The sequence below is a fragment of the Babylonia areolata genome, chromosome 25 (assembly GCF_041734735.1).
Source record: "Babylonia areolata isolate BAREFJ2019XMU chromosome 25, ASM4173473v1, whole genome shotgun sequence".
Classification (NCBI taxonomy): Eukaryota; Metazoa; Mollusca; class Gastropoda; order Neogastropoda; family Buccinidae; genus Babylonia; species Babylonia areolata.
The window spans coordinates 36,771,430-36,794,800 of NC_134900.1; the positions used below are offsets into that span (position 1 = coordinate 36,771,430).

The 23,371-nt window shown below is 44.4% G+C and overlaps 1 protein-coding gene across 3 annotated transcripts in view; it reads right to left on the reverse strand.

The window, feature by feature from the left end:
* Positions 1-2,804: 2,804 nt before the first annotated feature.
* Positions 2,805-23,371, reverse strand: part of LOC143299635 (centrosomal protein of 41 kDa-like) — a 40,583-nt gene continuing 20,016 nt past the window's right edge. For 2 of the 3 annotated variants that reach the window (XM_076612932.1, XM_076612935.1), the window contains 8 exons: positions 18,085-18,146; positions 16,238-16,298; positions 14,162-14,327; positions 13,003-13,139; positions 11,790-11,857; positions 10,910-11,024; positions 8,084-8,326; positions 2,805-3,425 (listed from right to left, as the gene is read on the reverse strand). In XM_076612932.1, coding sequence (XP_076469047.1) covers positions 3,337-3,425; positions 8,084-8,326; positions 10,910-11,024; positions 11,790-11,857; positions 13,003-13,139; positions 14,162-14,327; positions 16,238-16,298; positions 18,085-18,146 — 941 coding nt within the window. In that variant the 3' untranslated portion in view covers positions 2,805-3,336. Of the gene's footprint in view, positions 3,426-8,083; positions 8,327-10,909; positions 11,025-11,789; positions 11,858-13,002; positions 13,140-14,161; positions 14,328-16,237; positions 16,299-18,084; positions 18,147-20,785; positions 21,246-23,371 lie in introns of those variants that run through there. The other variant, XM_076612934.1, reaches the window with a different exon arrangement.

The window sequence follows — 23,371 nt, forward strand, 5'->3', positions numbered from 1 at the left end:
ACCGAGGGATAAGTAGCAATATATCTCATATGTATGTATATGTGTGTGTGTGTATATATATATATATATATATATAGATATACATATATATAGATTTTTATTTATATATTTCGTGATTGTAGCTTGTGATACTAAATCAAATGGATAGAAGGGGAAATATTGTGAAGTATTTCCTGTGGCCAATAGCCTGAGAAACAGCAAGAAAAGTGCAGTTGCTATGCAAAGATGTGTAAAGTCCCAAACTGGGCATGAAGACCCAATGAGAAACCGAAAGAAAACATCGTTGGTGGACAGCACGGGGGGCAGGAGTGATGTGCTGTGTCGGCGAAACTAACCACAGCTTCAAGCGCCTAGGTTACAAGGTCGGGGCATGTGGCATGACGGCGCCGTAATCCAGTGTTATGGACGTCGTGGACGAGGGGGTGACAAGTCCGTCGGCTTGCCGTGGGATGTGCATCCCCCTGATGCTGAACGGGCGGTCAGTTGTGTGTTGACGGATAAAGTGATAGACAAGATCGGCCCCAGCACTGCCGAGAGTCAGGATCGAGTTATTAATACATTTAAAAATTATCTTGATATTCATTGTAAAAACTTTAAATACAAAACTCATTTACATATTTACTGATTTTTCAAGCACTGCGCACTCAATGTTGAAAAATGCAGACATACGTGGGGACTCTCTTTGTCTTCCCCACTTCAAGCGGGTAAAAGGCCTTGTCAGGCCTGCATGCCTTGATATTGATACATGATATGATATAAGAGGTACTCCAACGTGGAAGTGCCAATATTAGTCTGGGTAACAGCAGAGTTAGGCAATGGGGCAGAAGAATCCAACACTGCCGAAGTTCCAATGGGGCGTGCGCGTACCTGCTCTGTGGGTGCATAATTGCTGCAGCAAGTTAGCGATGAGTTGCTGATTGTTTGGTTGAGTAGCTTGCTGAGACACCATTTGTGGATGGGAAACAGCAGCACTGGGCGGTGTGGCAGATGGGGTCATCACCGCATAGCTTGGTAGGACCGTGCACACTCTCGCACTGAAGGCGAGGAGCAGTGCCGGTGCAAGGGAAATAACTGCGGCGGTCACCGGCAAGGGTGCCGAAGCAGGGGTTGCCTCCCTTGGATCGGGTGATCCGGACAAGGAGGGGGGTGCATGCGTGTCCCCTAGTGGTCCACCTTCCTCCCTACACCAGGGGAGGGCATCCCTACACGCCTCGGCCGCCATTGGATCCGAGGCGGTCGAGGCAAGCAGCGTGGGGGGTCGCGTGATCCGATGTCACGGCTGCCACCACGGACGCATCGCACATAGGGCAGTCTAACGTGCGGATCCAAAACAAGCTGCCTTCCCCCCCCCCCCCCCCCCAAAGGGATTGTGGCCATTCCATTGGTGCAACTGTGGGTATGGGTAAAGAGATAGAGGAGATCGACTCGTACACTGCCAACTGGCAGAGCCGAGAAAATGCGGATGGCGTCGAGTGAGTTCGCGGATCGATAAAAATGACATGAAAGGTAACACTGACCTGAGTGTGTGACCACAAACCTCTAGAAGTCACCAGAGGAGGTGTAGGTGGTGGCGGAGGTCTGGAGTCGACCGGAGGGAGCGGAGAAGGCGGCGGGTTGGCGTTGTTTAGAGGGCCAGGAGTAGAGAGCCCAGAGTGTCAGCAAATCGATTGCGATCGCGCCTTAATTTTAGCACGATTCCCCAATCGAGCTACATAATTATTACCTGGTTGGAGACATAATTTGACAACAAACAAGAACGCCAGAGAATCGACAGACAGAAAATACAAAAAAACTTAACCGTATGAAGAGCACAGGAACACGAGTCATGATGGCTGACGGAAAAAGAGGGCGCTAGCCAGCGGAACAAAGGGGAGGTTACCTACTTCCGGGAGGTTATCGGCCGTAGTTGTCTGCTCCGCATAGGCGGATAGTAGTTTGCACAGGACAGGAATGTCAGACCCCTGCCGGAGTCTGCACTAGTTGGGTCACGGTTAACTATGTGTAATTAAAATGGGATTTCAATGGTAGGAGATAACTTTGTTTCACTCAATGTGTGTGTGTTGCATGCATTCGTAATATATGCACACTCTCACTCTTTGTGACTTGTTGACTTGTCTTTTATTTTGATTACAACCATCAACTATGTGTGCGGGTGTGCGCGCACACACACTTGCATACATGTGTGCATGCTTGAGTTTGTGTGTTTGCATGCATGCGTGCGCATGTAGACATAAATGTACACAATTCATGTATCTTTATATATAAATACACATACGCACACACCCTGGACGGCCAGCCACACACACTCCCCTCCCTCCTGGCCATTCCTTATTCCATGACAAGCTGCGAACACTGGAATGCTGGGAAAAACATGTACGCGTACACGCACACACACATTCGTAGTCACAAACAACTACCGGTACATCGAAACGCATGTACATGCACATTGACTTTTCTAAAGTATAAGCCTGTCTCTCTGAGCACTTGGTCATAAAAAAACAATAGTATGACTAAGAATTTGAACAGCGCTGGCCACACCACTGTTGACCCTGCACTGTCGCCCACCACAAACTCCTCTTTCTACTGCCATGCTGACCAAACAGTCTACAAAACTAACATTCAAGTCCTGTGACACATATGATGCTTTCTCTCCTTTGCTGTTATTTCATTTTTCTCCTCTATAGACTGTGATCCCCCCCACACCCTCCCCTCTCACTCTCCCCTCTCACTCTCCCATTCCCCACTCTCTCTCTCTCTCCCTTCCATTCCTCTCCAACTCTCTATCTCCATATTCTTTCTCTTTTTTTTTTTTTTTTTTTTTTTTTATCACTGATACAGAAACAATTTGGACATTTTTTTTTTTTTTGGAACACTTTGAATTGTTCATGAACACTCAGACTGTTCATAACATCCACATACATACATCATTTACCTACATACATACACACAACGTTCACCTACATGCATGCATACATTTTATCTGCAAGAGAGGAGGCAGGTGACTGTCTACCCAAAAATGAACTCGTCAGCAGAATGCTGTTGTCAGCGAAACACGGGAACTAACTGCAACCGGTGGTAACAAAATACGATGACACTGGGACAGCTGTGGCATCACTCTGGCTATGAATAAAACAAGATGCTTGATGTGTGCAAGGGACCTTGGACGGAGATACACACACACACACAATATCATTTTATAATGACATCGACGGCATCATGACACTGGCAACCGACTGAAATGTGCAGCAAAGTTCACTAAAGTTTTCGTAGCACATTTTACCAGTTGATAATAAAAAAAAAATTTAAAAAAATTAATGCCTAGAAAAAAAAAAACTGCTAGTGCTTGAAGGGAGGCCTGCCCCCAGCGGATCGTGAAGAGGTTGACATGACAGACGTGCGGCCTCTGGGGTGTTGTGACAGACGACCTGGACAGAATAATGTGTACATCATATACTGTGGAGACAGCCAACTGTACACAAAGCATGAGCATATGCACATACATTCTGCTTTGCTGGACAACAGACGTGTGTAAAATACTCTGAGCATCTTTCTTTTACGGAGATGGCTGAACTGTACAGACAGCTGAACATAATTTGAAATGGTGAGACGACTGACATATAGGAGGAGTTTGTATTATACTCCATGTTTGGTGTTACATATACTGTACCATGTCAAACTGATGCCTTTTCCCCGGGAAAGTTCCTTAAAGATTCCTCCAAGGGAGGGGTGTGGTCCTGGTACACACAGGACCACCCTGCCTACAGCGGAGCAGAGCCCTCCGCACAGGACAGGATGTTGGTCTCACAGCGCATCACCTTCCCCACTTCAGCTACCCTATCCTTTAAAACGTTAGCAGAGTGGGACAAATTGGCCCGCCGCTGCCTCTTCGAGGTTTCCACGGCGTACACCTTCAGCGAAAGTCATACAAAGTCTCCGTTCCCTGCCTCCTTGCTCTGGTGACTATGGAGAGGAGGTGAGAGGAGGCACACCCCTGGGTCAGCGCAGCCGACACAGAGGCCGACCGAGGGTTCGAGGACTTCAATGGTGATGCTGACAGTTCCGACCGCACAGCAGCCATGCGTGCTGGTGGAGCAGTTGAGGATTGGAATGAGGAGTGCCCGAGCGAGGCTGCCTCAGCAGATGAGATTTGGTTTCAAGTTCCAGGGGTGGAAACATGTGTCAGGGACTGAAGGTCCGGAAACCAGGTCTGGGCTGGCCATTTCGGCGCAATGAGGATCAGCTGCGGGTGTTCCAATCTGTCTTTCCGTATCACCTTGGACAGAATTGGAAAGGGAGGAAACGCGGAGGCAATCAGACTGCTCCAGTCTAGAGAGAGAGAGAGCATCCACTGCCCACGCTTCTGGGTCGGCAACCGAAGAGACGTAAGTGGGAAGTCTCTTGTTGAACAAGGTCCACCATCGGCTGAAACCACTGTTCCCACACCCACTGAAGGCTGTCCTTGTCCAGGGTGCACTCTGTGTGTATGACACTCTTGGACCTGCTGAGAGCATCTGCCAAGATGTTGGTTTTTCCTGCTAAGTGTCTCGCTGAAAGTGGAATGCCCTTGCTGTGGCACCAACGGAGGAGAGCCTCAGTCCGCATGGAGAGGTCTGCCGAGTGCGCTCCCCCCCATTTGTTCACATAACATGCGACCGTCGTCTTGTCCGTGAACAAGCGGATGGTCTTGCCAGTGGCCTCCCCCATGAAGTGCAGGAGAGCCCTGTGAACTGCCTCCAGTTCCAGAACATTGATGTGGCATAGGCGCTCCTCCGGGGACCAAGTCCCTGCTGCATGGAGTGAGTCCATGTGGGCTCCCCAGCCCAGGGAGGAGGCGTCTGTGAAGAGTGCCACCTGAAGAGTAGGTGGGGCTATGGGCACCCCCTGTGTCTGAAGGGGGGTGATTAACCACTCTGATGTCACCTCGAGGAACCACTCGCCCAGACATAACTGGGTATCCCATGGCTGAGTGCTCTGGGACCGGCGTAACCTCAGTGCCCTCTGGAGAGGGCGCTTGAGAACCCTGTCCAGGGGAATGAGAGGTGCCGTGGACTCCATCATGCCCAAGAGGGAAGAAAGTGTCCGCGCTGTATCTTGGGAGGAGTGGCGCCAGTGGCTGAGGAAACCTGCCAGACGGTCCCAGTGATCTGGCGCCAGAGAGACTATCATGGACCGCGTGTCGAATCTCATCCCTAAGAAGTCGAAGGACTGACGTGGGGACAGATCGCATATCTGCTGGTCCCTGAGGAAGCCCAGTTGGGAGCAAAGGTCTAGAAGTCTGGCCGTATGACTCAGGCACAGGGCCTGCGACTGGGCCAGGATAAGCCAGTCGTCCAGGTACACACAGAGACAAAAGGATTCTGAGCAGACGATGGACACCAATTCCCGCACCACCTTGGTAAACAGGAAAGGGGCAAGGGACAGACCAAATGGGAGGGCCGGGAACTGGAACCCCTTGTCCCTCCACACGAACCTCAGGTACCGATGGGATGCCGAATGGAGGAGTATATGAAAATAAGCATCTTCCAGATCGATAGAGGTAGGCCAATCACCTTGTTGGATGGTCTCCCGAATCTGTGCCTGTGTGTCCATCTTGAATTTGATTTTGGGGAGGAATTTGTTGAGGGGGGACAAGTCCAAAACTGGTCTCCACCCTCCCGAGACCTTTGGAATCACCAACAACCAGCCGTAAAAACCGGGCCCCGGGTCCAAGAGTTGAGATATCTCTTTTTCTAGGACGCTCTCCTGCTCTGTCGAGCTGGGCACCTAAGGAGGAGGAGTGGATCTTAGAGGGGGGCGGTCCTCCACCCAAGACAGCATGTACCCCGACTCTAGCACCGACATAATCCCGTCGTTGAGTCCCAGAGCACACCACTGATGTGCATGCCGGGACAAGTTTCCTACTTGGAGGGGCTGAACGACTGGCGGTGTTGAATCGGGGCCCAGTCATTGGGGGTGCTGCCTTCTGGCCTTGGGCATGGCCGGTCAGCTTGGACGGACATAAGGTGGTTTATTCCTCTGCCACTGATTCTGCACATGCTGCTTTGACTTAGGCGGCGTGGTATATGGAGGGGCCCTGGTGGCCAGTCTCTTCAATGGCATAGAACCCTGGAGCCCATGAGAGGTGTGGGCCAAATATGAGGCCACCTCCCTGTTTGTCTCTGCCCTGTGGCTGACAAAATGGGGCGGGAACTGGCCGAAGAGGGAGTGCTGCTGTGCTGGGATGGACCGCAGGGCAGCCCTCTCCTCCACAGGAATGTTAGAGAGGCTGAGAATGGCATCACGCCGCGCTAGCACAGTATTGAAGTGAAGGCTGGTAGCTGTGTCTGCAGCTGCCGTGAGACCAGATGCTACCCTATTGCCAAAAGCGTGTAACCTCTGGTCGGTGAAGAGGCCAGGCGGGACAGAGGAAGGAGACCCCATGTCCTGATTAACCGGACACTGTTCCCACAGCTCATTGGCCCTGTGGAGGAACGCGTCGAAGGTGTACGCCATGGAAACCTCGAGGAGGCAGCGGCGGGCCAATTTGTCCCACTCTGCTAACGTTTTAAAGGATAGGGTAGCTGAAGTGGGGAAGGTGATGCGCTGTGAGACCAACATCCTGTCCTGTGCGGAGGGCTCTGCTCCGCTGTAGGCAGGGTGGTCCTGTGTGTACCAGGACCACACCCCTCCCTTGAAGGAATCTTTAAGGAACTTTCCCGGGGAAAAGGCATCAGTTTGACATAGTACAGTATATGACACCAAACAAATATTACAAACATTTTGTCTTCATGAGGAAACTGCAATGTACACATTCTCTGGTCTTGATGAGACATGACAGGTACAAAATATCATTAAGCTTTTGGTATTCTCACTGACATACAAAACAATACGTACAATTTTGCCTTGGTGACACAACTAACTTGTGCAAAATGAATGACGCACAGATTAGGCCATGATAAGACAATATATAACTTTTAATCCAGTATACCACACATGAACCCTTTTATTTCCCCACATGTATTATTTACCTTCATTGCTTCTGTTGTTGTATTTTAATATATGTACATTTATCTCAATTGTAAAACAAACAAAAAAAAACCCCAAAAAAGACAAATAAGCTGCCCAAATCAAAATGAAATAACCCAGCCTCAACAGTGACACAGACCAGGAACTCGCTCCAATTTAAATACAGTCTGTTATAATACCACAGTCGGGTGCCTGTGGCCAGGAAACATTCATGCAGCCATCAACTTGGTTCACTCACACCCTGTCCAACCCAAGACTGTCCTGTGTCAGTTCTGCTGAGAAAGGTGGTGAGAAATATACGAGTTCCAACTTTTGATTTTTGACCAAAGGAACTTTCTTCTTCTTCTTCTTCTGCGTTCACTCGTATGCACATGAGTGGGCTTTTACGTGTAAGACCGTTTTTACCCCGCCATGTAGGCAGCCATACTCCGTTTTCGGGGTGTGCATGCTGGGTATGTTCTTGTTTCCATAACCCACCGAACGCTGACATGGATTTCAGGATCTTTAACGTGCATATTTGATGTTCTGCTTGCATATACACATGAAAGGGGTTCAGGCACTAGCAGGTCTGCACATATGTTGACCTAGGAGATCATAAAAATCTCCATCCTTTACCCACCAGGCGCCGTCACCGTGATTCGAACCTGGGACCCTCAGATTGACAGTCCAACACTTTAACCACTCGGCTATTGCGCCCGTCAAACTTTCTTCAATATGTATCCAGAATCGTGCTGCATTGCACAGCACTGCATTGCATCATATCATATTGTGATGAATTGTACGGCATTTTGTCGTAACACATTTCTCTGCGTGGAATTCAGGCAGCTCTCTCTGCAGGTAGAACACGTCCCTACAGTGCAGCGCCACCTTTCTCTTTTTCTGAATGCAAGACTATTTGTTCGTTGTTTGTTTGTTTGTTTGTTTGTTGTTTTTTTTATTAAACTGGACTTTTCTACAGAATTTTGCCCAGGGTCAACCCATTTTGTCACAGAGGGTTCTTTTGGCATGTGCTAAGAACAGAATCAGAGAACAAAAATGACAGAATACCCAACCCCACCCAAGAAGACCTACAACTTACTGCTGCTGCTGCTGTCGCCCAGTGCGTTGTCCATGTGTTTGATCAAACAGTCCAGGTCCTCTAACGTGAACTGGGCTTTGCTGGCGGCGGTGGGCGGGGGGACGGCTGAAGCTGCCCCCTGGGAGGAGGGGGGCTTGGTCCTGCGGACCCCACTGCCTCCCCCCGCACTCCCCTCACACAGGGACGCCGGCACCGTGCCCGTGATCAGCCCTGAGGGGAACACCCTGTGGGCCACTTTTAGACCTGGACAACAATACATGTGTGTACACCTGTTACTTTGAGACCTGGACAACAATACATGTGTGTACATCTGTTACTTTGATACCTGGACAACAATACATGTGTGTACACCTGTTACTTTGAGACCTGGACAACAATACATGTGTGTACACCTGTTACTTTGAGACCTTGACAACAATACATGTGTGTACACCTGTTACTTTGAGACCTGGACAACAATACATGTGTGTACACCTGTTACTTCGAGACCTGGACAACAATACATGTGTGTACACCTGTTACTTTGAGACCTGGACAACAATACATGTGTGTACACCTGTTACTTTGAGACCTGGACAACAATACATGTATGTATACACCCTGTGGGTCACTTTGAGACCTGGACAACAATACATGTATGTATACACCCTGTGGGTCACTTTGAGACCTGGACAACAATACATGTATGTATACACCCTGTGGGTCACTTTGAGACCTGGACAACAATACATGTATGTCTACACCTGTTACTTTGTGACCTGGACAACAATACATGTATGTATACATCCTGTGGGTCACTTTGAGACCTGGACAACAATTCATGTATGTATACACCCTGTGGGTCACTTTGAGACCTGGACAACAATACATGTGTGTATACACCCTGTGGGTCACTTTGAGACCTGGACAACGATACATGTGTGTATACACCCTGTGGGTCACTTTGAGACCTGGACAACAATACATGTGTGTATACACCCTGTGGGTCACTTTGAGACCTGGACAACGATACATGTGTGTATACACCCTGTGGGTCACTTTGAGACCTGGACAACAATACATGTATGTCTACACCTGTTACTTTGTGACCTGGACGATAATACTACATGTATGTATACACTATGTGAGTCACTTTGAGACGTGGACAACAATACATGTGTGTATACACTGTGGGTCACTTTGAGACCTGGACAACAATACATGTCTACACCTGCTACTTTGTGACCTGGACAACAATTCATGTGTGTATACACCCTGTGGGTCACTTTGAGACCTGGACAACAATACATGTGTGTATACACCCTGTGGGTCACTTTGAGACCTGGACAACAATTCATGTACGTATACACCCTGAGGATCACTTTGAGACCTGGACAACAATTCATGTGTGTCTACACCTGTTACTTTGTGACCTGGACAACAATACATGTATGTATACACCCTGTGGGTCACTGAGACCTGGACAACAATACATGTATGTATACACCCTGTGGGTCACTTTGAGACCTGGACAACAATACATGTATGTCTACACCTGTTACTTTGTGACCTGGACAATAATACATGTATGTATACACTATGTGGGTCACTTTGACACCTGGACAACAATACATGTGTGTATACACCCTGTGGGTCACTTTGTGACCTGGACAACAATACATGTATGTCTACACCTGTTACTTTGTGACCTGGACAATAATACATGTATGTATACACTATGTGGGTCACTTTGAGACCTGGACAACAATACATGTGTGTATACACCCTGTGGGTCACTTTGTGACCTGGACAACAATTCATGTGTGTCTACACCTGTTACTTTGTGACCTGGACAATAATACATGTATGTATACACTATGTGGGTCACTTTGAGACCTGGACAACAATACATGTGTGTATACACCCTGTGGGTCACTTTGTGACCTGGACAACAATTCATGTATGTATACACCCTGTGGGTCACTTTGAGACCTGGACAACAATACATGTATGTCAGGTCAGAGAACCCATGGGTCATCAAGTGGAGTTTAACAACCTACTGGCTGATGCCCATAACTCTTTCACCACCAAGGTTCTGTGTGTGAAAAAGCGCCAAGCATTTCAGAAACGATGTTCTCAGTCACAGGCTTCAGTTCATGTCAAAACAACACAATGGACTTGTTCACTTCAAACTGGGTCAGGGGGGCAAAGGTTAGTCACTGTTATGTTGGCGGGGAAACTGGCTGCAGCTGTCAAACTTTGTTACAATATAAAAAAAACAAAAAAGGTCTTATCAACATGACCCCTTGATGCCGACAAAAGTCGCCTATGGCGGTGCACTCTCTAGTCAACAAAAGTCACCTATGGCTGTGCACTGTGTAGTCAACAAAAGTCACCTATGGCAGTGCACTGTCTAGTCAACTACAACTACTATTACTACTACTATTATAATCATTTTTATCATTACTACTACTACTACTACTACTAATGATCACTTTATTATCACAATCATTTTCATCATTATTATTATCTCACCTCCAGGAAATACAAACCCCTCTCCATTAGTACTAAATTATTGTTATCATGATTATTACTTTTAGTATCATTAGTGTTATAATTACCTCACCTCCAGAGAGCACAAAGTGGTTGTCATAGCAACTCTCCACCAGTACTAAATTCTTCTTCTTCTTTCTTCTTCTTCTTCATCTTCTTCTGATTATTATCATCATTATTTTCATCATCATTACTATCATCACTATAATTATTACTATATTATCATCATCATCATTAATTTATACTAATATCATCATTATCATTAACATATTAATATCATCATTACAATCTCACCTCCAGACAGCACAAAGAGGTTGTCATAGCCTCTCTCCACAAGGGTGGTGGCCGCCTTATGCACGATCGTTTCATCATTGTCATACACAATGATTATTTTCCCTTCTTGGTTTTTCTGCTGAAGGTCAAGGACAGAATGATGTTCCTCCAAAAAACAACCCAACATGACAGGCATGTCCTGCATGACCCATGCGTCATTCCTACTGAAATTCACACACACACACACACACACCATTTTTCACCCTCTGCCCAATACCGTTCCCTCCACCACGCCCCGCCCTCCACCCTCCCGCACGCCCACCCCCCTTTTTTTTTTTCCCGTCTAACGTCACTTAAAGTGGAAGACGTTAAACTGAAGACTACTGCTACACACACACACAGCATGTGCACACACGCACACAAATGCAGACACACATGTGCACACACACACACACATGAAAAATGGCTATCACATAATTATCCTCACATTTTGTGGACAAGCCAGTCAATAATTAACGAAGTTATGATAATGACAAGGATGATGAAGATGAGAAATGATAAATCTATTCCAAATAGGGGGAATGATAAATCTAATCCAAACTATCATCAAGAATATAAATCATCATATCTGTAATGAGAAACAACAATAGACCGTTTTGTAAAACATATGTATAGCTATCCAAATGAATAGGATTCCTCAAGACAAACACAAACAAACCACACAAACACACACACAGCAAACACACACACTCTCTCTTTCTCTCTCTCCCTCCCTCACACACACACACACACACACCACACCCACACACGCATGCACATGCAAGAAGCTGTCTAAAAACACACAAAACAACGTGCCATCATCGCTCAAACCACTGCCTTTTTACCCACAATGTAAGGATACAAATTGCAACATTTCTTTTGTTTCATAATTTACAGACCTGGCAAGCATGGCTGTTGGGTAGCTCAGAGCTGAAAAACAAACAGATAAATACAACAGAAATTAAAATACAAATAGGTAAATGAAACACTTATATGGAGATAAGCAAAACTAGACCCTGGACTGAAATGACCTACATGTAGCTTATTTGGTCTATTGTACAACAATGTGTGACTGAAATGACTTACATGTAGCTTATTTAGTCTATTGCACAACAATGTGTGTACGTCTGTAATTACCTGTTAGTACTGCAAACATGTGCGATTTATGTTCAAGAAACCTATGTACCATGTACACACAGTGATTACGATGCCTCTACGCGTACCTGTGATCTTGTATAAGCGCATGTGCGTGCATGTATGCTTGGTTTATGGTATGCCTGTTTTAGTATGACTGTGTGTGTGTGTGTGTGTGTATGCTTGATTTGTGGTACGTTGTTTTTTTTTTGAATGAGTGTGCGTGTGAGCGTGAATGCTTCATTTATGGTACTGCATATCATTTAGCTCAACATCTTACCAATATAGTATTTAGTTAGGATTTTATCCTTGTGCGCAAATTTTTAAAACTGTAAAAAAGTAAATTAAAAACATGAGGTGCAATAGCTGAGTAGTTAAGTGTTGGACTTTCAATCTGAGGGCCCTAGGTTCAAATTTTGGTAATGGCATCTGGTGGGTAAAGGGTGGAGATTTTTCCAATCTCCCAGGTCAACATATGTACAGACCTGCTAGTGCCTGAACCCTCTTCCTGTGTTTTCACAAGCACAAGATCAAATACGCATGTTAAAGATCCTGTAATCCATGTCAGCATTTGGTGGGTTATGGAAACAAGAACATACCCTGCATGCACACTCCCGAAAACAGAGTATGGCCGTCTACATGGCAGGGTAAAAAAAAAGTCATACACATAAAAGCCCACTTCTGTACATACGAGTGAACATGGGAGTTGCAGCCCATGAACTAAGAAGAAGAAGAAAAAGAATCAATGACTTATAACTGTGAAAAAAATATTTTAAAATATAAGAAAATATAAGGGTATTTTAGAAACACAAGACTGAGAGCTTTCTGCTCTCTGTTGTAAGGCATAAAAAATAAACACTGCTAAATCTCTTGTCAAAAAAATGAATAAATAAATAAATAATTAGGAATAGAAATTCCTGTGACAGGTGACTGTGACGGACCTGTGATGACGTGACAGTCATCGTAGTCGTCCTTGGTTCGGACGTCCAGCAGGAGGTAGGGGCATTCAGCACTGCTGCTCACAGGTTTGTTGTCGCCGTCGTTGTTTGTGTCCGCCTCCCCCACCCCACATATCACTCTGTTGCACAGCACAGTTATCGCTATTAACAAATCATCAAACAATGTTTTCATAGCGCCAAACAACGAAGTGTTGTGTGCTATGCAATGAATGAATGATATGGATACTTATATAGCACCTATCCTCAGTCAGAGACCAAGCTCTAAGCGCTTTACAAACACGGGGTCATTTGCACAACAGCCTTCCTACCTAGGTGGAGCCGACTGACGACTGCCATTGGGCGCTCATCATTTGATTCCTGTGTCATTCAATCAGACTTCAGGCAAGCACACATATACGCTCAGACATGACATGACACAGAGAAGATTAACACATACATGTATGAAAACTGACACAACAACAAAACAATGCTTAATGTGTCTAAAAAAAACAAACAAAGCCACGCAATACAATCCTGTCTATAAAAATACCCAAGCGCAGCCACACACAGTTTGAACATGAGCACACACACACACACACACACGTGCACATGCACACACACACACACACACATGTGCACACACAACCAGCCACACCACCAGACACAACACAGGCAAATCACATCAGCAACAAATACAGGAGAAAAAAAACCCCACAAAGATCTATCGATCTTTCTTGGTCTCTGGGGTGGGAGTCATATTTGTCATATTATCAATGAAAGTAATTATAACAAGTTTCCTATTACAGAGGGGTATATGACTGCACCAAGTGATGTTATAGATAGCTGGGAATTGTATATAACACCCTGAATATCTTGTGATCAAATCTATTCCCCTGTTCTTACACTGGAAAGTAAGGGCTGGGCAGTCAAATCACAAACAGTGTATTGTAACAATGCCAGAACAATGACATGTAATATTAAAAAAAAATTTTTTTTGACAATCAACATAATCAAAAATCAACATAGAAAACTGCTTTTTACGTTTTCAATCCCCAGCCTTACTTTTGCGGCAGTACCACCACAATAGTTACCACAGAAATGACTCAGAAAATAAAATAAAATAATTTTTTTTTTTTTTAAGTCAACATTGAAAAGCACTTACTCCTGCAGCCTGGAGCGAGTAGTGTCAGTGCGCGAGGTGGTCCCCACCTCCCCTCCCTCTGGCCACCTCCCTCCCTCCTCCCCATCCCCCTGGATCTGCAGAACCTCCAGGTCTGCTGCCGCTGTGTCAGGCCTCACGCTGCCACTGTCGTCCTCCTCGATTCTCCCTGTTGTCACACACACACAACACTTATGTTGTCATCATCATCATCGTCATCATCATAACGTATGTAACTTCCAGGTCTGCTGCCACTGTCGTCCTCCTCGATTCTCCCTGTTGTCACACACACACAAAACTTATGTTGTCATCATCATAACCTATGTAACTTCCAGGTCTGCTGCCGCTGTGTCAGGCCTCATGCTGCCGCTGTCGTCCTCCTCTATTCTCCCTGTTGTCACACACACACAACACTTATATCATTATCATCATCATCATCATAATGTATGTAACTTCAAGATCTGCTGCCACTGTGTCAGGCCTCATGCTGCCGCTGTCGTCCTCCTCTAATCTCCCTGCTGTCACACACACACACCACTTACGTTGACATCATTGTCATCATCAAAATGTATGTATCTTCAATGTCTGCTGCCACTGTGTTGGGCCTCATGCTGCCACTGCCGTCCTCCTCGATTCTCTCTGTTGTCATACACACACAACACTTCTATTGTCACCATCATCATCATCACCAACATAATGTACGTTGCATTCAGATCTGCTGCTGCTGTGTTGGACCTCATGCTGCCGCTGTCATCCTCGATTCTCCTTGTCACACACACACAACACTTACATCATCACCATCATCATCATCGTCATCATCATCAACATAATGTACATTGCGTTCAGGTCTGCTGCTGCTGTATCGGGCCTCACGCTGCCACTGTCATCCTTCTTGATTCTCTTTGTTGTCACACACAACACTTATATCATCACCATCATCATCATTATCACACATGTATGTCACTTCCAGGTCTGCTGCTGCTGTGTCAGCCCTCACGTTGCCACTGCCATCTTCTTCAGTTCTTCCTGTTTCTCACACACATGCACAACGCTTATATCATCGCCATCATGTATTTTGTATTTTATATTTCTTTTTATCACAACAGATTTATCTGTGTGAAATTCGGGCTGCTCTCCCCAGGGATAGCTCGTCACTATACTACAGCGCCACCCTTTTTTTTTTTTTTCCTGCGTGCAGTTTTATTTGTTTTTCCTATTGACGTGGATTTTTCTACAGAATTTTGCCAGGAGCAACCCTTTTGTTGCCGTGGGTTCTTTTACGTGCGCTAAGTGCGTGCTGCACACGGGACCTCGGTTTATCGTCTCATCCGAATGACTAGCGTCCAGACCACCACTCAAGGTCTAGTGGAGGGGGAGAAAATATCGGCGGCTGAGCCGTGATTCAAACCAGCGTGCTCAGATTCTCTCACTTCCTAGGCGGACGCGTTACCTCTAGGCCATCGTAACAGTAACAACAGTAATAAACACAGTACATGTATACAGCACTTCCAGGTGTGCTACTGTTTCGTGCCTCACACTATCGCTGTCATCCTCACTGGTCTTCCTGTTGTCATTCTGAAGGGTTATATATAATCATACTAGCACATTCATCTCATATAGCAATTTTAGCATATCAAAGCTGATAATAACACAGAAGGCTTATGTCGTAAGAAGAAAGAAGAATACAATGATGATGATGATAGTGATACTTCCACCTCTGTTACAACTACTGCTACTGCTGCTGCTGCTAATACTACTACTATCATTAACACTACATATCAATGTACCTATCTATATTATCTATCTTTATGTCTATCTCTATCTATCTGCCCATCTGTAAATCTAGAAAGAGAGAGAATGAGAGAGAGAGAGCACATTTGTATCTCGCAGTGTATTAGATGTCAGTCAAAAACACGCACAATAGTTTATTATAATAATTGTCACATATTCACACATGTTTGCATACACACACACATCACAAACACACACACACACACGTGTGCAGACACTGTCACACAAACACGACAAAACACACACAATAAAACACACAAACACATAGAAACAGGAAAGAGCACTTACTCAGGTTACTGCTAGCGACCTGTGCATCATACATTCCCTCCACATCAGCCACCTGTACGATCTGAAACACAGGAAACCAACGACTGTAATCACCTTCACTGACAAAGCCACCAACTGATCAACACATACAAAATCTGAATGATGTCATATAAATACACATCCCTGATGCTTTCAGAATGGAAAGAAGACACGGAATGTTCATCATCTTGTGGGTCCCTGTATATATACGTTTGAACATTTTCTTGTATGGTTGTATGCACTGTGCTTATATATATGTATGTGTGTGTGTGTGTGTGTGTGTATGTGTGTGTGTAGTCTGCGAGTTACATTTTGGTGTGTATAATTATGCAACTTTCATGCAACAGCATAGCAGTTTTCTGGATAGAATGCTTTACAAATACTCATTATTATCATTACTAAAAATTCAAAATTCAATTTGAATTCATAAAATGAGTGTTTACCCGAGAATTAACCAATGGCTTATTTTGCGGTCTAATGTGCACACACACACACACGTACATGTACAAAAATATTCACAGAAGCACACAGACACAGACACAAACACACAGACACACACAAACATGTACACACACACAGGCACACACAAACATGTACACACAAACACACACACGTACATGTACAAAAATATTCACAGAAGCACACAGACACAGACACAAACACACAGACACACACACACAGGCACACACAAACATGTACACACACACAGGCACACACAAACATGTACACACACACACACACACACACATCCAAAAAGCTTAAATTTAAAATACCATTGATGTCTGAATTGTATTACTACTGTCCAGTATACATGCTGACAGCTGTACAATACAGACTGCATTGCCAGCGATGAATGATGGAGTCTTCCGTCGGTCCGACGGATGAGTAGGCAGGCAGGCTTATCTGTCGGTGTGTGTCCTCATATGGGACAAGAGGCCGATTCTGGATGCGCAGCACTTCCCACAGGTCTTGCAAGGGAAAACGTCTCCAGAAGTTGAGTCCTGCTTCCTTCGCTCACGCTTCTCCTTAATGACCAGCGTTCTCTTGTTTTCAAACATCTTTATGCCACTAGAGCACAACACCCTCCAGCGACAGCGGTCAAGGGCATCAGTTTCCCAGGAAGCGATGTCTATGTCACAGGCTTTGAGGTTTCTCTTCAAGGTGTCCTTGAAGCGCTTGCAGGGTCTTCCAAGTTCACGGTGGCCTTCCTTCAGCTGGCCATACAAAAGCATCTTCAGGATCCTGCTGTCTGTTATGCGGACAACGTGTCCTGTCCAGTGTAGCTGGCATTGGATCAGCAGGCTTTCGATGCTGGGCAGGACGCTCCTCTCTAGGACCTGGAGGTTGGAGATCCTGTCTTGCCACTTTATGCCGAGGATCTTTTGTAGGCATCTCTGGTGAAACTGCTCAAGTTGTTGAACGTGACGGCGATACGTCGTCCATGTTTCACAGCAGTGCACCAAGGTGGTCAGCACAACAGCTCTGCAGGTTTTCATCTTGGTGCTGAGCCTAATGCCTTTGTTGTTCCACAGCCTGTTGTGAGTCTGCCAAAGGCGGAGCTGGCCTTGGCGATGTGCAGCGTCACTTCTGCATCAAGGGCTCCATTGCTGCATAGGGTGCTGCCCAGGTAGCAAAACTTGTCGACTGACTTGATCTCTGTGTCATTGATCTTGATTGCAGGTGGGTGGGAGGCACTGGCGTTCTGTGAGCTAGCCGGTTGGTACATGCCAGCGATGAATATGGATATTCTAATAGACACACAAGTTACACAAGTTTGTCAGTTAAAAAAAAAAAGAAAAGAAAGAAAGAAAAAGAAAACACAATCTTACCAACTGAGCAAATGTTGTGACTTTCATTCTTTTGAAGAGTTCATTTTTCCTGAACTTGTAATCTGTCAACAAAATTCCATTAATATATATTTATATGATTTTTTGTTGTTGTTTTTTCAAATGGTCTATACACAGCAAGCAACAGATTGGGCCAATAAAAAAACAAAAACAAAAAAACCACAAAAAACCAAGAGAACTAACCCACACAAAGGTACCATGACCTTCCGTACCTCAACAGTCGCCTCCCTCATAATCATTTTGGGTTTTGAACTGTCAAATCACACCTGGATCCACCCCCAACCATGAAAAAAAAAGAAAAAAGAGAAGACAAAACCAAAAAAGTCTTCTTTCAAGAGCCTGTGGCCCTCCCTTCCCACTCCCCTCTCAGAACTCCACAGAGCTAATCAGCTGTCAGAGATTAACGCGACAGATCAACCTGGTCTCACTTTCCTGTTGACGTTATGATAATGCCCGCTATATCACTCCCTCCCCGACCCTTACCCACTCCCCCCTCCCTCCTATCCCCCCCACACCCCCCCCTCCCACACACACACACACACCCATTTCCCCAGAAACAAGAGACCAACCAAACTCCTGTAGTGCAGACAAGCCCTCTGGATAAACACAATGCGATACTGAACGGCCCTGAACACAGATCAAAGCTGTCTGACTCGTGTGCCTGACAACACATCCAGTGTATTATCCAAATGGTGTTGATGCAGTGTTTGAACCATTCAAAACAATCAACAATCAATCTGCTATCACTCTTAGTTGATGATAACTGCACCAGGCCCAAACTCAGGCCAAAAGGTAAACCCAGACTAGCACCAACAAAGTATGTACACGTGTATGATATGGAACACCGGCCTAGTGGTAATGTGCCCGACTAGGAAGTGGGTGCCGCACCCACGGGTTCAAATTCCAGAACGTATGGACCACGATTTTTAACCCACCCTTCACTAGACCTTGATTGGTGGTTTGGGTGCTAGTGTTTCAGATGAGATTATAAACCATGGTACTGTGTGCAGCATGCACTTCATGCACGTAGAAGAACCCACGGCAACAAAAGGGCTGTCCCTTGCAAAATTCTGCGGGAAAATCCAAATACATATACAAATAAAAAAAAAAAGAAAAAAAAAGGGGGTGGCACTGCACTGTAGCAACATGCTCAATACTGGTAGAACAACCTGAATTTCACACAGATAAATCTGATGTGACAATATACATAATTATGTGTGTGTGTGTGTGTGTGTGTGTGTGTGTGTGTTTGTGTGTATACACACATATATAGAGAGAGACACACACAGAGAGAGAGAGAGAGAGAGAGATGGCATTCTTGTGTTCTTCACATCCTCATCCCCCCCTCTCCCTTGAAGATAACAAAACCAGTGACAAAAATTACAGAATAAGAAATATAATGTAAGCAATATGATCACCATAAACCATCACCACTACGTAAGTCATCAACTGTTCCACCATGCACAACAACGGATGGAGAGGTGTCTGAGTCGTGAGTGATGTGACACTGTTTTTCAAATAGTATTTTTAACGAGTTTGCATCTTAACTTTTTTTTTTTGTCTATAATATATTCCTGTGTGTTGTTCTTCTTCCATGTCTGAAGGCTGCAGCTCCCACTTTCACTTGTATGTACATGAAAGGGCTTTTGTATTTGTATTTGTATTTCTTTTTATCACAACAGATTTCTTTGTGTGAAATTCGGGCCGCTCTCCCCCAAGGTGAGTGTGTCACTACACTACAGCACCACCCATTTTTTTGGTATTTTTTTCCTGCATGCAGTTTTTATTTGTTTTTCCTATCCAAGTGGATTTTTCAACAGAATTGTTGTTGCTGTGGGTTCTTTTATGTGCGCTAAGTGCATCCTGCACATGGGACCTGGGTTTATCATCTCATCCAAATGACTAGCGTCAAGACCACCACTGTCTAGTGGAGGGGGAGAAAATATTGGCGGCTGAGCCATGATTCAAACCAGCGCGCTAAGATTCTCTTGCTTCCTAGGCGGACTCGTTACCTCTTGGCCATCACTCCACATGTATGACCGTTTTTACCATGCCATGTAGGCAGCCATACTCCATTTTCAAAGGGAGCACATGCTGGGTATCTTCTTTTTTCCATAACCCACTGAATGCTGACATGGATTACTGGATCTTTAACGTGCATATCTGACCTTCTGCTTGCGTATACACGCAAAGGGGGTTCAGGCACTAGCAGGTCTACATATATGTTGACCTGGGAGATCGGAAAAATCTGCACCCTTTACCCACCACGCAAGGTTACCGAGATTTGAACCCGGGACCCTCAGATTGAACGCTTTAACCATTCGGCTATTGCGCCCGTCATGTGTCTTGTTCATTCTAGATGTACTGTTAATCAAGTGTGCTTGGAGCCGCAAAGAGGTATATAAATGCACACTACTATCAATTTATTAATAAACAACAATAAGAACAAAAGCAACAATAACTTGAATGATAATAACAACAAAGAGGAGAAGGAGGGGGAGAAGGAGAAGAAGAAGAAAGAACAAAAAATTATGAAAGAAAGAAAAAAAAACAGCAAAGAGAAAAAAACACACGGTACAATGATAATTTACAAAGGATTTAATGTGCTACAAACACTATCAGTTGAAACCTGAACACCCTTCCCCCTGCACTACAAAAAGCAAAAAGCGCACACTACAGGTACCTTTGACAGACCACCCCAGAATGTTTCTCAAGGACCGCCGATCTTCGTGGAATAGTCTGGGTCTGGGCCTACTGTCTCTTCTGGGGGTGAGGGAGAAACTGAGATTGTGTGCAGGTGATCCCCCCTTCTTGGGCATCCTGGTTAATGCTCAGCCTCCGCTTCTACTCTCTTGGTTTCTGTTTGTCCCTTTTGTTTTCCCAGCATATAACAGATCTTCACATTCAACTTCCAAGTTCTAATACTATGTGTTCTGATTAGTCCTTTCACTTTTTGTTGTGTACAATGTATCTTCTACAGATTAGCTCACTTTCTTGTCATCACAAAACTAACAACCTATTTTCTGAGGAAAGAAAAATCTTTAAGTTTTTACGGATGATTCAGTAGCTCCAACTTTTATTGTATTATTTTTCAATGAAAGAAAATTAATGTGTTTTAGGGGGTTTTCTAACCTAATGGTTCAGTTGCTTGAAGTTTTCTATGACATATATTTTCTTGAGAGACAGTTGGAGACAGGTGCAGTGCTGGTTATAACCAATGGTGTGCAGATGAAATCTATGCTCTCATGTTTCTGTTTATGATGCAGATATCTAAAAACAATTTCACTGATTTTGCAGTATCTGACAACACACACAAACACACACACACATAACGTTTCCATTTTCCCTAGCGTTGTCTCTCCCTATTCACCCTCCACACATACACACACTTTTACCCCTCCCCCTCCCACAACACCTACCCCCACGTTTTTTTTGTTTGTATTTTTTTTCTCATCTAATATCACTTAAGTTGAAAGACGTTAAACTGTAGACAACAACAACACACACACCCACCCACACACACACACAGTTTCATGTTTTACAACCAGAAATTCTATTTTACGAAGATGGACTTTTCTCTTTGCTCCTAAAGATCTTGTAAGCTAACTACAAAGTTTATCATGTGAAATGATACACAACCATTCCCAAAACGTAAAAGAAAAAACCCCAAAAAACATGAAGCCACCACAACAGGAAAACAAAAAAAAGGCTTGAAGCTGAATTGAAGCCAGCCACTGTTGCCTCTAGAATTCCATGAAAGAAAGCTGTCGTGTCAACAACCTGCAGTTATAAACACACATATGAAAGCCACAAGCACAAGAGAAAAGACACAATTCCAATGAAGTGCCAACACTTTTTTTTTTTTTTTTGTGGGTCTCCCCTGCCTTCCTGCTGGGTGAAGTATTCTGAATGGCGTAAATTATCCAGTAGGGTTACGGCGGATCATGTTTCAACTACATCATGTCTCGCTCCTACCTGTGCAATTAGTGGCACTCTTCCCAGCTGGAAATCCACAAAGGATCATCACTGCCTACATATACATTAAAACACATTTTTTTCAATAGGGCTGGAAAAACATGAGCAGATTCTATGAAAAACATGGACATGAACATTTATTCTTGTTCTTTTTCTTATGAAAACTTTCATACTTTGAAACCTTCACTAATTAGATATTGAAAATCAAAATGCCATGCCTGATCCCAGTCTTCAAAACAGTTCATAATAAATTATAATGCCATCCAAAGGAACAGGCCTTCAGAGAAAACAGTTAAATAAAAAATATATTAAAAAACAAGCAAACAAACAAACCCATGATATAAATCGAAAGAGGATTTACTTTTTCTTTCTTTCTTTTTTTTTTTGTAAACCTTTTATTACACAATGAAGTGTCTATTAATTTGGGTTTGAATGATTGCCCATGCCCTGAAATCCCAATCCTCTGAGGACTTCAAAATAATACCATCCGCATGAACAAGCCTTCAGATAAACGTAACGCATCAACTAAATCATACGAAGTTCACCACACACACACACAAAAAACCCATGAAGGAATCTAGGATTCACTGTCACTTAAGTCTAACACAAACGAAATAAAATTTTAAAAAAAACAAAAAAAAACGTAAAAACTATCACCAAAATCAATTCATTTCTGTTCATTCCCTCCTCTATCTTCTTCCCTCTTGAGAAACAAATTATTCCACTTATTTTCTTTCTTTATTTTTTTTTAAATTTCATGAGGTACTGTGCAATACATTTTTACTGCACTGTAATGACATATCTACATTTCAGTTTCATATATACACTTCCTTACACTGCTTCGTTATGAATTTATGTAGTTTCACCCCTTCTCCTTTCTCGTACTATGCCTTCTCCTCCTCTTCTGCTTCACTATAATCTAAAATATATATGTCTCTTCATCCACAGAATCTTTGGTCTAAATGGACCACAAAGCTTTTCACCAAAGTGACGGTATTACTTTATCAGTCCCACAACCAGCAGCAAACGTTTTGGTTCTTTTGTTAAATTTGGGGCCATTTTAGGTAGCCACACGGGCGTGGTTTTCCCCGGGCCCCCAAAACCCAATTTTGGGAACAAAAACACAGGAAATTGGTGTGTGTGTGTGGGTGTGTGGGGTTTTGTGGGGGGGTGGGTGGGGGTGGGGTTAGCCCCACAGTGGGTGTTACTGTTATCTAAAAAAAAAACAGCCATTCAGGGTGTCAGATCCCAAACACAAAGAATCCCAAAGGCGCGTTTAACACCACACCCCAGC